This window comes from Protomyctophum bolini, assembly GCF_963924005.1.
Source record: "Protomyctophum bolini genome assembly, chromosome: 6".
Taxonomy (NCBI): Eukaryota; Metazoa; Chordata; class Actinopteri; order Myctophiformes; family Myctophidae; genus Protomyctophum; species Protomyctophum bolini.
The window spans coordinates 34,440,522-34,453,400 of NC_137867.1; the positions used below are offsets into that span (position 1 = coordinate 34,440,522).

General features: G+C 43.7%; 1 protein-coding gene across 1 annotated transcript; it reads left to right on the forward strand.

Annotated features, from left to right (window-relative positions):
• The first annotated feature begins 3,252 nt into the window (after window positions 1-3,252).
• ccdc92 (coiled-coil domain containing 92) lies at window positions 3,253-11,920 on the forward strand. The gene is made up of 4 exons (XM_080766727.1): window positions 3,253-3,381; window positions 7,246-7,430; window positions 8,012-8,053; window positions 10,518-11,920. Exons 2-4 carry the CDS (start codon window positions 7,295-7,297, stop codon window positions 11,330-11,332), a joined length of 993 nt encoding a protein of 330 aa, XP_080622853.1. The 5' UTR covers window positions 3,253-3,381; window positions 7,246-7,294; the 3' UTR covers window positions 11,333-11,920.
• Window positions 11,921-12,879: the final 959 nt, after the last annotated feature.

The window sequence follows — 12,879 nt, forward strand, 5'->3', positions numbered from 1 at the left end:
GACTGCAGCACTACTCTGGTCTTTGTCATACACAATGAATTGCACATGGAATATGATCATAGTATGGCAGCTCAATGTGAATGTGGCACAGTTTTACTGCCTGGTCACGCTGCCAATATCAACACTTCTCAGGTTGTAATAGTTTAACAGTTATTATATTGAGGTTGGCAAAGCGGCACACCCTAAAACTCTGAAAACCTAATTTAATTTTCCAAGATCTTTTTTTTTTTTCATAATCACTCCACTGTTGAGCTAAATTTGTCATTTAGGCTATGTGATCACTTCAAAGAAGGTCTACTAGCATGACAGAACCTTGACAATAATGTACATAAAGTCCATAACTGTATTCTTGATTCTGAGGACATCAGAACAGATTTATATGTACCATTACAAATTAGCAGAAAAATAGCCTTTATAATCAATTACCATCAGAAATGGACATTATCATCTAACAGCTTCCCAGTCAATGTACTGCATTATGCTGTGATATACAGTATACACTTGTGCTCTTCCATGCAATCCCTGTGCTCATATATGATGCCCAACTCTCATCGCACGCACGCACAAACACACACACACACACACACACACACACACACACACACACACACACACACACACACACACACACACACACACACGCGCACACACACACACACACACACACACACACACACACACACACACACACACACACACACCACAGGGGACAGCCCTTCTGTATGGATACTCATATTTTCACCAGATGTTGAGTCAACGTATAGACTTTTGAATCTCCTTTCTCTGAAATTGTAAAAGGGACACAGACAGTTGTTGCAATTACTTGCTGCTCACACGGAAATATTTCTCTATTTTCTTGTACACATTGTACACTAGCATCTTGGAAGCACAAGGAAGTTAAGGAACACAACAGACATAATATGTGGACATGTATTGGAAGAATGAGCATGCTTGCATGTGTGAAATGTGTGCAGCTGTGAAAGCAAATCTTAGTTCAACAGAACATTGTTTTTTCTGACACAGTTTTGTCTCCTCCAATTAATTTGTGGCAAATTTTAGTGCCTGACATAACAAGGGGAACTAGGGACAGGAAATTATGATCAACATATTACAGTACTTGGGTCGTACATGGAAAAGCTTTATTATTTATTCATTACACCACCATTGCCAGACCTCTTTCTCTTTATTCTGGTAATGAGGGTGGACTGCTAAAAGAAAGCAAGTGTTCTATGCAACTCGTTTTTACAGTCCAGAGAGAGCAGTGCAGCCAATGCCATTTAAAGTGACACTTTAATTACTAGTGGTTAATGGACCGCTAACTTTGAAGTGGCTGTATCGTAAGTCAAGGTGCCCACACAGGCCAGCCCCAGGGGGACAAATGTGGGGTATGGATGGATTGGTACTGTGTACTGTAAAAGTCTGAGTGTTCATTTATCTCTGAGAATGTACACATGTAGCCAAATGAACCCATACTAGGCCACTGCGTTACATTTGTACAAAGTGATAATTAACATTGAGAATTGTAATGTGTGCAATGAATCCCCTACACATCCTGGCGTACGGTGTGCTATAATAGTGCACTACCCATAACCCTGCTCAAATGAAATTATGACATAGTAAATCATAGATACCGGTAAATCAATCAAACTGAAATGCAAATCAAATTGAAGTTTGGTGGTCTCTTAAGGAGACCGGCCGGCCGGCACACACACACACACACACACACACACACACACACACACACACACACACACACACACACACACACACACACACACACACACACACACAATATGAGGACCCGGGAAGTGTGCCAAAACCACTACAAAAATAAAGAAATAAGACAAATTTAATCCCTGTCAAGAACATGCCAAAGCCAGGGCAATAGATTAAAGGCTGCTTCCAAAAAACAACATTTGAGGAGGGGGACAATAATCCCATTTATTCCATGAGATGCTTTTCTTTTTTATACATATATACAAGACTCTTTCTTTGGCTGGGTATGAAAATTGATTCTTTTGTTTTTGGTTCATATCATTTTACGCAGTAGCTCTGCCACTGTGGACTTACTCTTGCCAGGGATAATTGTCTGAATGTGCGATTGAGTGCATACTGCAGAGGGTGAAATATAGGCTACTGTAATCATTACAGTAGCCTATATTTCACCCATCTGCATTACAGTGTAATGCAGATGAAAAGTCTACTGTTCTCAGAGTTTATATACCTGTCATAAGCAGAGGAACCTCATAACCAATGCTGTTATCAATTCAAGGGGTGACACTATAAAGCAACATTATTAAAGCACACTGCAGCTTTAAGATCATGACGTAATTAATTGTGCAAGCCAAGGTATACAATCAGTGGAAGAAGTCCATGAGTATAGTTGACCAACATGTAGGCTACTATAATTGTACATGTGCATTTGTGTGGTGAGCACGCGCGCGCGCACACACACACACACACACACACACACACACACACACACACACACACACACACACACACACACACACACACACACACACACACACACACACACACACACACACACACACACACACACACACACACACACACACACAGGGTAAAGAATGCTGTCATTGAAAGACAACACTTCCCTCTACTGGGGGCATTACTGACTCACACAATTGTGCATACAGTAAGTAAAAGTTAAAGAAAAAAAACTAAAACGCGCGCGCGCACACGCACACGCGCGCACACACACACACACACACACACACACACACACACACACACACACACACACACACACACACAGTGTCACATACACACACACACACACGCACACGTACGTATTGGCAATATGCAGTGCAGTGCACTGTGCACGTGCTGTATTTGTGTGATTCCGCTAGATGGGGCAAATGTATCACTGGTGAGCAGGTGCCTGAATCTGTTGCTATGGTGATGACACCGATCACAACCTGGACACACACACACACACACACACACACACAGTCAATGCACGACGCCCTGACAGCAGTGTACTATGTCATAACTCATAGGACTACAATAAAACCCAGTGGCTAGAAATACGTGACTTTAAATTGAATATGTAGCTTTCCGTCTGCACCATCAACCAAACAAAAAAGTATTCCAATACCAACTGAACGTGGGTAAAAGATTCTCTCACTTCCCATGATGCATCGCTTTATTTTGTAGTAGCTCTGGGAGATGAGAGAGATACTGACACACAGCCGCCCTCTATAGTCTGTATCATCATCCGACCAACACCAAAATCATCTGACAGCATTAACGACATGCCACGCAACATAAGACGCACATAGCCGGCGTGGCTTGCCTATCCAGCCTCACTTTACAATAATTTACAAAACAGTCGGTCGTCGTGCTTTCGACAATAAGGTAAGTTAATTTCACGCGTAGGGTATAGGGTAAGGTGCCATTGTAGCCGAGTAAGCTATTCGGCTATCTTTGCTTGATGCCACTGACATTGGATTGGACAGCTCCTCCTCTCTATTAGCAGCAATCCTAGAATAAATTGTTAGCTACCTTAGCTAATGTAGCACCGTGTGATGATGATGATGATGATGATGATGATAACCCCACGACGTCTTGCAGTGATCATGGCATGACCTATAAAGGCCACTGTCTGTGTCGACGACAACGAAAGTAGAGAAGTAGTCGACAGTTAAGGTTCATATGGCTGGCCGCGGATGAAGTGACGGCACGCCAGGCCCCGATTGTTTACAAAAACAAATGTGTCATTTTCAAAAATGAATTGATTTTGTATTTCCTGAAATAGCCCGTTGGCTGAAGCTTTACCAATAAATGTGGTACACAGTGATTTACGGATCGCTAACGTTCGATTCATGTTGTGAATAGTGGATGGGGTGCTGTCCGCAATGCAGGTGCTGAAATTGTAAGTGCCGTGAAAAGTCGGTATGCTATGAAGCGTCTCTGCAGCTCTTTGCATGCTATTACTTAAACTGCAGCCAATGGCAATTAATGTCGGTTGTGTTTAATTTCACCATAATACTTTATTTACGTTTGATAATTGTGCGATTTGTTGTAATTTCGCTGTAAACTTGCATTTTTAAAAGGCTCTGTTATTATTAGCCTAAATCAACTTAAAACGTGTTGACAGTAACATTTTGGTAGTGTGATCTTATACAATTTAATTTGATAACCCCCCTGGTATAGTAAGTCTAGTTTGAGTTTGGGAGATTGTAAGTAAACTAAAGTCATTACATGAAATATATTAATGAATACAATGCTGTCCTTAAGCAGCATAATATGTAGCCCGAATTTGACTAAAAGGTTTGCATATCATGAGAACCTCCCTCTGCCTATACTTGTACACAGGAGGAACATCAACCACGAGATGTCTTGTAGATGCTGTGGGTTGCTAGCTACTAGTCTGTTACACTGCTGCAGTTCATTGATTATTTATACACTCTATGGGGAAATGCTGCCTTGTTGTGTTTTATGAAAAGGAAGACACAGCATTGCAAGCATGTGGCCAGTTTCCATGTGCCTGGGCAGGGGGCACTGCCAAAAACCTGCTAGTGCTACTACAGTCATTATTTTTATTTAGAAAAGTTTTAATACTGTATGTACTGTATACTATAGTAGCGTTGTCGCCAGGTCTATGATAAATCAGTCTATGGCTATCTGTTTCCATGTGGAACGCTAGCCTATTCTTGGAAAGAAGCAGGATGAGAAATATGCTTGCCATGCAGGGTTTACGGGAAGGACTCTGGATTACTCATCTATTATAGATGATCTCTCCACCCTTTATGATCATTGACTGTGTCTGTGATTACGTGGCTGTGCTGTGCTGAGGAGGTCAAGTCGATCCACGCTATCCCTTTTACTTTTGTAACCAGTAATAAAAAAGGGGAGTGGGTTCATGTCCAGAGAGGTGACACAGGATGCATAATTCATGTCAGTGTGCAATGATGTAATCGAGAGAAGCACCGAGATGTTTTATTGAAGAACGTTAATGTATGCAGGGGAAGTGCTTTCTCTGCACTAGCCGTGGGGGGGGGGGGCTTAACGTGCTCTCAGCCTGGTAGCAGGCAGATAGTACCACTGTCTGGGAGAGGGTGGAGACCGTGGAACTGAGTGATGATGGTCTCTTTATGTGTCTGGCATTGCTCTGGAGGTAAGGGCATCCAATGAGGCATGGAGAAAGAGGGAGAGAGTGTGTGTGGGCGGAGTGACAGGGGGTGGGGGGTTGCCATCATGCCACACCCTGTGTCACTCTGTTGTCTGCCCCCCCACCCCCACCCCTATTGTGTTGGCTGCTGCACAATTCTTAAAGGCTTTTGCTTGAGAGTAGCCTACCTGTTGTTCTACAGGATGTTAACAGTGACATTTTCTAAATCCAGGTTATCCGTTATGTTCTGCCTGAATCATATTTATTTTCCCTAATTAGACATTTATGCGTGCTTAGAGATTTTAAGTTTTATATTCAGTGCTGAAGAGGACTATTTCTCAACCCAACAGCATTACGGTAAATTCAAGCGATATATTACAGTGTTATACCCTTGAGACATGTCTCCTCTGAAGGTTTCAGACAGCCCACTTTCTCTGATGGTACAATCAATAGCTCAACATCAGCAGTTTGTTGGCCAATTACAGTGAGCTACAAAGGCATACAGGGCCTATTTATGGCCCCTCTCCCTTTCTCTGCACAAAGCCTTGTTTTAGCGTTGGTCTACCCTGATTAATGATGACAAAGTAAGCCTGAATATTTATATGAGTGCACCTCTTGATTGATTGATTGATTGCGCTGGCTCCCTGCTCCAAACACCATGAAAAACACTCAGTATGCCTGTTGGGCACCGGCATTCTCGGGATCGATGCAAGTTGGAAATGCATGCCCAGCCAGATTATGTAATATCCATTGTACCCATGTCTGTCTGTCGGTGTTCCTTTTGTGGTCCTATGTATTCAATTCTGTAAATATACTTTACAGAAATGTCTTTTGGCATGGTAGAAGACTTGTTAGGTCCAGTTGCAAATAGCAGATTATTTTATGACGGTTTTAAGGGAGGGTAGGGAGTCACAATGGTCCGGGAAGCTCAGTCGGTAGAGCACTCGCCGTTCAAGTTCAACCGCAAGGTCATGGGTTCGGTCCCGGGCACCGCCAACTCAGTGTATGAGTAGCACGGCTTGATGTTGTGCGGTTAAGTACTGGGAGCTGATGGTAGGTGTTGCGCTCCACCTCAGCATTCCATCTCCCAGAGGTCTAGCGCATTGAAACCGGGATAGACACCCGCACCCTGGCTGATACCGACAATAAACCTCTCTGACTTACTTCCTAATTTAGGGAGTCAAACTTTTTGATGGCTGTTGCTAGGGCATTCCACATTTTGGTGGCATTATAGCAGAATTAATTCATCCCTGTGTTTGTGTTGAATCTGGGGGGAATGAGATCAGTAGACTAGAGCTCCCTCTGGTGTTGTGCCTGAGGGCGACACTCACTTGTGCTGAGTTTGAAGTCGGTTGGTCAAACAGTTCAGAGAGATGTGAACTACTAACAGACAGACGAACACACAGAGGACACACAGAGATTTATAATTAGATACTGCTTCTTTCCTGATGACAATAATGCTGTCTGTGTATCTGGTGGGCTTTTCTTATGGGAAATAAATGATTCTTAAATGTGGTGACATGGTCTTGTGTAAAACAGTGTTTAAATGGTAATTTACATAAGGTTCTGGATGGATGTTGTGGTACAGTTGTGTGGAGCAGCCATCTTGGCTCAGTCAATCATAACTTCTTTTTTCAACAATATGTTTATAACAAAATAACAAAACTTTCTTAAATACATTCCAACATACCTCTCCCTCCCCCCAACAGATATTCAAATACAGTACAAAACATATGTACGTACAAAAACAAAAATTGCTAAGATAATACAACAGTACAGTCGATCCTATCTTAACATATTTGATTTAGTCATTCAAAGTGGCAAGTGGCTTTCATTGTGGATGGATTTGAAGGTATTGTCCAATAGCAATCATTTCAGTCACTCATCCAAAGCAGATTATCTTGGCCAGTTTCACTTACAGGCAAAGTAGAAGCTGGAGCACATCCCAAACCAACTGTTAATGGTGAAAGGGTGAGAATTAACGGCTTGATCTCCAGATGGGACAGCAGTTATTTATCCACCCCCCCCCCTCTCTCTCTCGCTCTGTATCTCCCTCTCAGTCATGCTTTTCCCTCCGTTGTTTCACCATCTCCCCTTCTGTCATCCAGGTTGCATGTCATAGTGGCTGTGGTGTCCATTTGAGTGTAGTCGTCAGCCATGGCATCAGCCAATGTCACCCTGGAGAATCAGCTGCACAGTGCCCAGAAGAACCTGCTGTTCCTCCAGCAGGACCATGCCAGCACATTGAAGGGACTCCACACAGAGATCCGCAAATTACAACAACACTGCTCAGGTAAACCCATCACACACCCCCTCATCTCATCTCTCCATGATGCTGTAGACTAGACAGGCTCAGCAAGAGGGATTTCTCTGAATTACACTTTGTCAAACGACAGAGTCATGCGCTGTGATTATTCATTGCGTTCTGAGCTTGTAGATCGTTGTTATACAACAGAGTATAAATTAATCATAAGCAGAGCAGCATCTATATAGACAACCTAGTAGAGAGTTGCTGGTGCAACGTGTGTAGGTTCTTTCAACTATATATACTGCACTTTCATTCATACTGATGGAGAGAAGCAGCCATGATGGATATTTACCTATAGATATTCTCAATCACACAAGAACACAAGATCACTAGCCGTGTCTGTGACCAAGCCATCATATTAAGCTGACCTGGAACTCTCACTAATCCTGGTTAGACAGTAGTGGGCCATATGGAGCACAGGGCACTGCTGTCATTGATTTCCCTAAACAAGTCGGACTCCTGCTACATGCCTACTGATCTGTCTGAGGAGCATGTTCTTGGATAGCTTAGCATACAGGTCACTGCCTGATTGCTTGCCGACATATGACCCTCTTCTCTTTTCACAGAGCTGACATATGAGCTGACCGTGAGAAGCTCCGATCCCTCAGGTAAGAACTTTCGCAGGCCTTGCCACAGCACAGGGCATTAGTTTCATATTTGGCAATTACTGTCTAGTCCACGCCGGTGCTGCTAAGAGCATAACACTGCTAATCCATGATAGAGATTGAATTAATGAAATCGAGTACAACTAGTCGTGTATAGTATTATCTTTGGTCCGTCCAACACTTTACTTCCAAACAAGATCTCTTGAAAACTACAGGCTGGATTGCAGTTGGGTTAGCTGTGCACGTTCATGTAAAGAATGAACCCTGCTGATTTGAGTGACCTTTCCTAGTATAGTGCCACCTTTACAGTAGGCCAAAATGTCCACTTGTATCAAACATCTAGCAAAATCTAATCGAATTACCATGAAACAGACTCTCAACATGTTGTGGTGAAGTCAGATGGATTTTGATTGCAAGCAGTGTGCTCGTGTTGGGTCTATATAGGTCAATCTACTATCAAATTAGCTCTTTAAATACTAGAGAAATACTGTGCTGGAGGACTGCTCTAGATTTTAGACCGGGTCAGAGTTGGTCGAAAGTGTAGGGCTCTATGTTGTGTTTCTCTATGTCTGCATTTGGAAATTGTTTCCGTGAAGTGCAGAGATTATTTTAAACGAAATGTCCTTACACCGTTTTTAAAGACAATTAGATCAGATTGGTAAATGCGTCACTCATGCCTCAATCCTGAAAGAATGAATGCTTTCTTAAATTGTGCTTAGAATAAGGTTTGGCCTGGATCTCAAACGTGCATTGAAAGTGCCCAAGACCAGTTAAAATCCATAAAGCAACCAAGGGCTATAAATATAAGAGTTCTCTGCTATACACAAACGACGGCTGTGTCTGCCCAAGACGTAATGTAGAGAAAGAGGGTCTGACAGTAGCCTGTAACACATGACTTCTTCTGATTTGTGCGTACGGGGGGGGGGGGGGGCTTCATAGTTGCTCCATTGTCCCTGACCTGGCTCGAAGAAGATCCAGACAAGGCTAGACTATCTTTCTAATTTTTTAACCAGACTTAACCTTCTGAATCCTGTTTGAGTATGTAGCATTACATACTCAAAAAGGATGCAGGTAAGTCTGGTTAAAAACATAGAAACATAGTCTAGCCTTGTCTGGATCTTCTGTAACTGAAGAAATGTTCCTTTATAACAGGATGTCGGAAGGGTATCGGTTCCATGCCCCCCCCCCCACACCAATACTGATGCAGTTCTGAGCAATATGGTTATGGGGCTGCTGTCAGAGGCTCTATCTGGTTAACTGTGGGACAACACAGAGATTGCAGTGCAGGAAATGAGATTATGTGTCATAGTGCTAATGCACAGACTCCACCCTGCTTAGTGCAGCAGGGCTTGGCTGTGCCAGTTGGGGGAGAAAACACACACACACACACACACACACACGCACGCACGCACGCACGCACGCACGCACGCACGCGCGCGCACAGGCGGCAATTCCCCCGAGCTAGTATGACAACAATAACCATGTCCTTCATTTCTGTGATAGGGAAGAAAGACAACCATAGACCAGAAAACTATACTATTGAGCAGCCACGGTCGACAGTCCCGCCCCCTACCAGGACCCAGGAAATGATTCCCCGTTCATTTTCCTCATAGACATTTCAAAAAGTATTTATTCAAAAACCTTTTAAGACTTGTACAAAGTCAACTCTAGTTGTGAGAAATCATGACAACAAACAAATTTTTTGGGGCAGAACAAATAATTAGAAAGAAGAAGAAAACGTTTGTTGTCATGATTTGTTACAACTCGAGTTGGCTTTGTCTGCGGCGTAAACGTCTTTAAATAAATACTTTTTGAAAAGCCTATGGAGAAAATTCACTTTAGGGTCTCACGTCGTCATGAAAGGGGGCGGGACTGCGACGCTCTATAGGACTCACACAGCAGCAGGAAGCCCAACACCTAAGCATTTAAACACTTGTTTTTGTTGTTTATACAGAGGGAACGATTCAGGAAATAAACACATTTTATGCCATAATATAAAACTAGTGCCGTACCCGTTGTCAGGGGGTAGTATGAGGTCATTCATTACCCATTGTCCTTATAATGCAAATAAAAAAATACACAAACCCATGAAATAGCGCCCTCTAGTGATATTTAAGTCAGACTTTGGTTCTCTATACAGTCCAAGTGAAACTCTTGAGTCTTTGTCCGCAGAGGAGAGTGAGGTGATTCAGGGTGAGGGCTGCACTAACAGTAATGAAGGTCTGAGGACGGCAGTGGCCTTTCTATCTACCAGAGCTGTAATATGAGACTGGCGCTCTCTTCTCACTGCTGATGATTTACCATAGGCTCGCACTGTCCCCCTACCCCCCCTCCCAACATCACCTGACAGACTGTGTGGTCAATGTCTGCACTTACATAATGTGTGTGTGTGTGTGTGTGTGTGTGTGTGTGTGTGTGTGTGTGTGTGTGTGTGTGTGTGTGTGTGTGTGTGTGTGTGTGCACACAGACAGCAGCGAGGCACGCTGCAAGGAGCTGCAGAGGAGGTGTGAAGAGCTAGAGGCCCAGCTGAAGGAGAAAGAGGAGGAGAACACGGAGCTGCTGAGGGACCTGGAGCAGAAGAACGCCATGATCTCCGTCCTGGAGAACACCATCAAGGAGCGGGAGAAGAAGTACATGGAGGAGCTGAAGATGAAGAGCCACAAGCTGGCCATCCTGTCCGGCGAGCTGGAGCAGAGGGCCAGCACCATTGCCTATCTCACCTCCCAGCTCCACGCCACCAAGAAGAAGCTGTTGGCCGGGAGCTCCTCCGAGGGCAGCCCCAACGTCAGCCCCATAGCCTCCTCCTACAAGCCCACCCCGCCGCCCGCCAAGGACAGGCAGCCGGAAACCCCCCGCCGCCGCATGAAGAAGAGCCTCTCCCAGCCCCTACACCCGGAGCTGACCGAGGTGTACCGGCTCAGCCCGGACGGAAGTCGGCGAATGGTCCTCCGCGAGGCGGTGGACGCCATGCCCGACCCCACGCCCTTCCTGCAGGCAGGTAGAGAGACGCCCGAACCGCAGATGATGCGGCGACCTGCCGTTATCCCTCCCATTGCCCCTGACCGCTCCCCCGTCATCACTCCCCTGGGTGCCTCGTCCAGTCCCCGCCACAGCCCCGCACGGGACCGGCAACATCGGGCACATGTGGGTGTGGCCCACCGCATTCCCCACGAAACCCCTCCCCTTGCCCCTCCCCAAGCAGAGCTGGAGACACTTGCCGTGGATCAGGTGAATGGAGGCAAGGTGGTGGGGAAGCGCTCTGGGGCAGACAGAACAGTTTAACTGGCTTCATGCATAAACATACATACACACGCACACATGTAAACATACATGTACTGCACACATACACACTGTACACAACACGTGCACATTATGCTGCAAGAGCAGGAAGGAGCCTCACCCACTGTGTAACCTGCTTTTTATGCAAAACTGCTATTCAAAAAGAAGAAAAACAAAACATTAATCACTTTGTTTATTGATCTTCCTTAAAAAAAGAAACAAAACATTTTCATGGACTACAACTGTATTTCATGATGTGGAAAGGACTACAACTGTACTTAATGGTGTAGAAAAGGACTACAACTGTACTTCACACTCACAGCATGCCAAATGTATTCCTTTTGATGCCCCCATGTGACTTACTCAACCATACATGTATTTTTGCTTTAACCTTCAACTCACTCCGTTGTACGTGGTGCATACTGTACTGTACAACACAATTCTCGGCCAAATACCTGCATCAGTGCCTGTCGGATTGGTTTATTCATTCACATACTGTATAGTCATCGCTATTGCTTAACTATCTTTGTCTGTTATACATTTTCTCTGCAGCACATGTCAAGAACCTATTATCAACATGTTCGCAGCTACAGGCATAATGTAGATGATTAAAGTACTACTCCCTGAATGTCTTTCATCTTAATGTGATGTCAGTATATGAATATTACGGTAGTAAAGCGTTATTTGCTATTTTAACTGGCTGGTCCAAAAGGTGAAAAGCAAACATTCCACTGGCTTTTGCTAACTGGAAAAAAGCATTGGTTTAAATGCAGTACGATTTAATGTCGATAAGGGAGCTGTGTGAGTAAGTGTGTGTGTGTGTGTGTTGCGCACGCGACTGAGAGATTGAGTATTTCAAGGCAGATGCATGAGGTTGGTTCTGTACTGTAGGAGAAGTGACGTTTTTGGCTTAAATAATGTCTAATTGTCTATCGATAATATTTGTGATAAGGGCATTTGACAACCATAGAGTAGTTGACAACACTGCTCTCACAGAACTTTGTGATATTATTACTTGTTCTTTATAAAAGACTGTACATTTGTAATGGATTCTTTTTTTTTTTACTGTTTAATATAGAATGTGGAAAAAATTTAAACCCACCTCAGATATTGACAATAGTAATAGACTTCAAATGCTGAACATACTCACATAATGCCCTGCTTTTCACTGTAGATGCACTGGTCCTTGAAAACTACAGTATATCGATCAACACAATAAAGCAAGCTTTCTTTTGTTTTTTGTTAATTCTGTCATTTGTCAAGATGAGCTATAAACTACACTAAACTATCTCTGCACTTCAGAACCACATAAATCTAACTGCATTATTAATTGCTGGTCTGCATTATATAATTGACACCAAACACATTTTTGAGTAGCACTAGGCCCTCTAACGTCTGGCTTTCAGCCAAGTCTATGGACATTAAAGTTTTCTATAAGCAGCTGGAATTGGAACAGGAAATGGGTATGCCACATACATACATACATGACAATCAGACACATGAATGTGCAAGCCAGCTATGACATCGCTTTGGGAAACAGTAATACACTT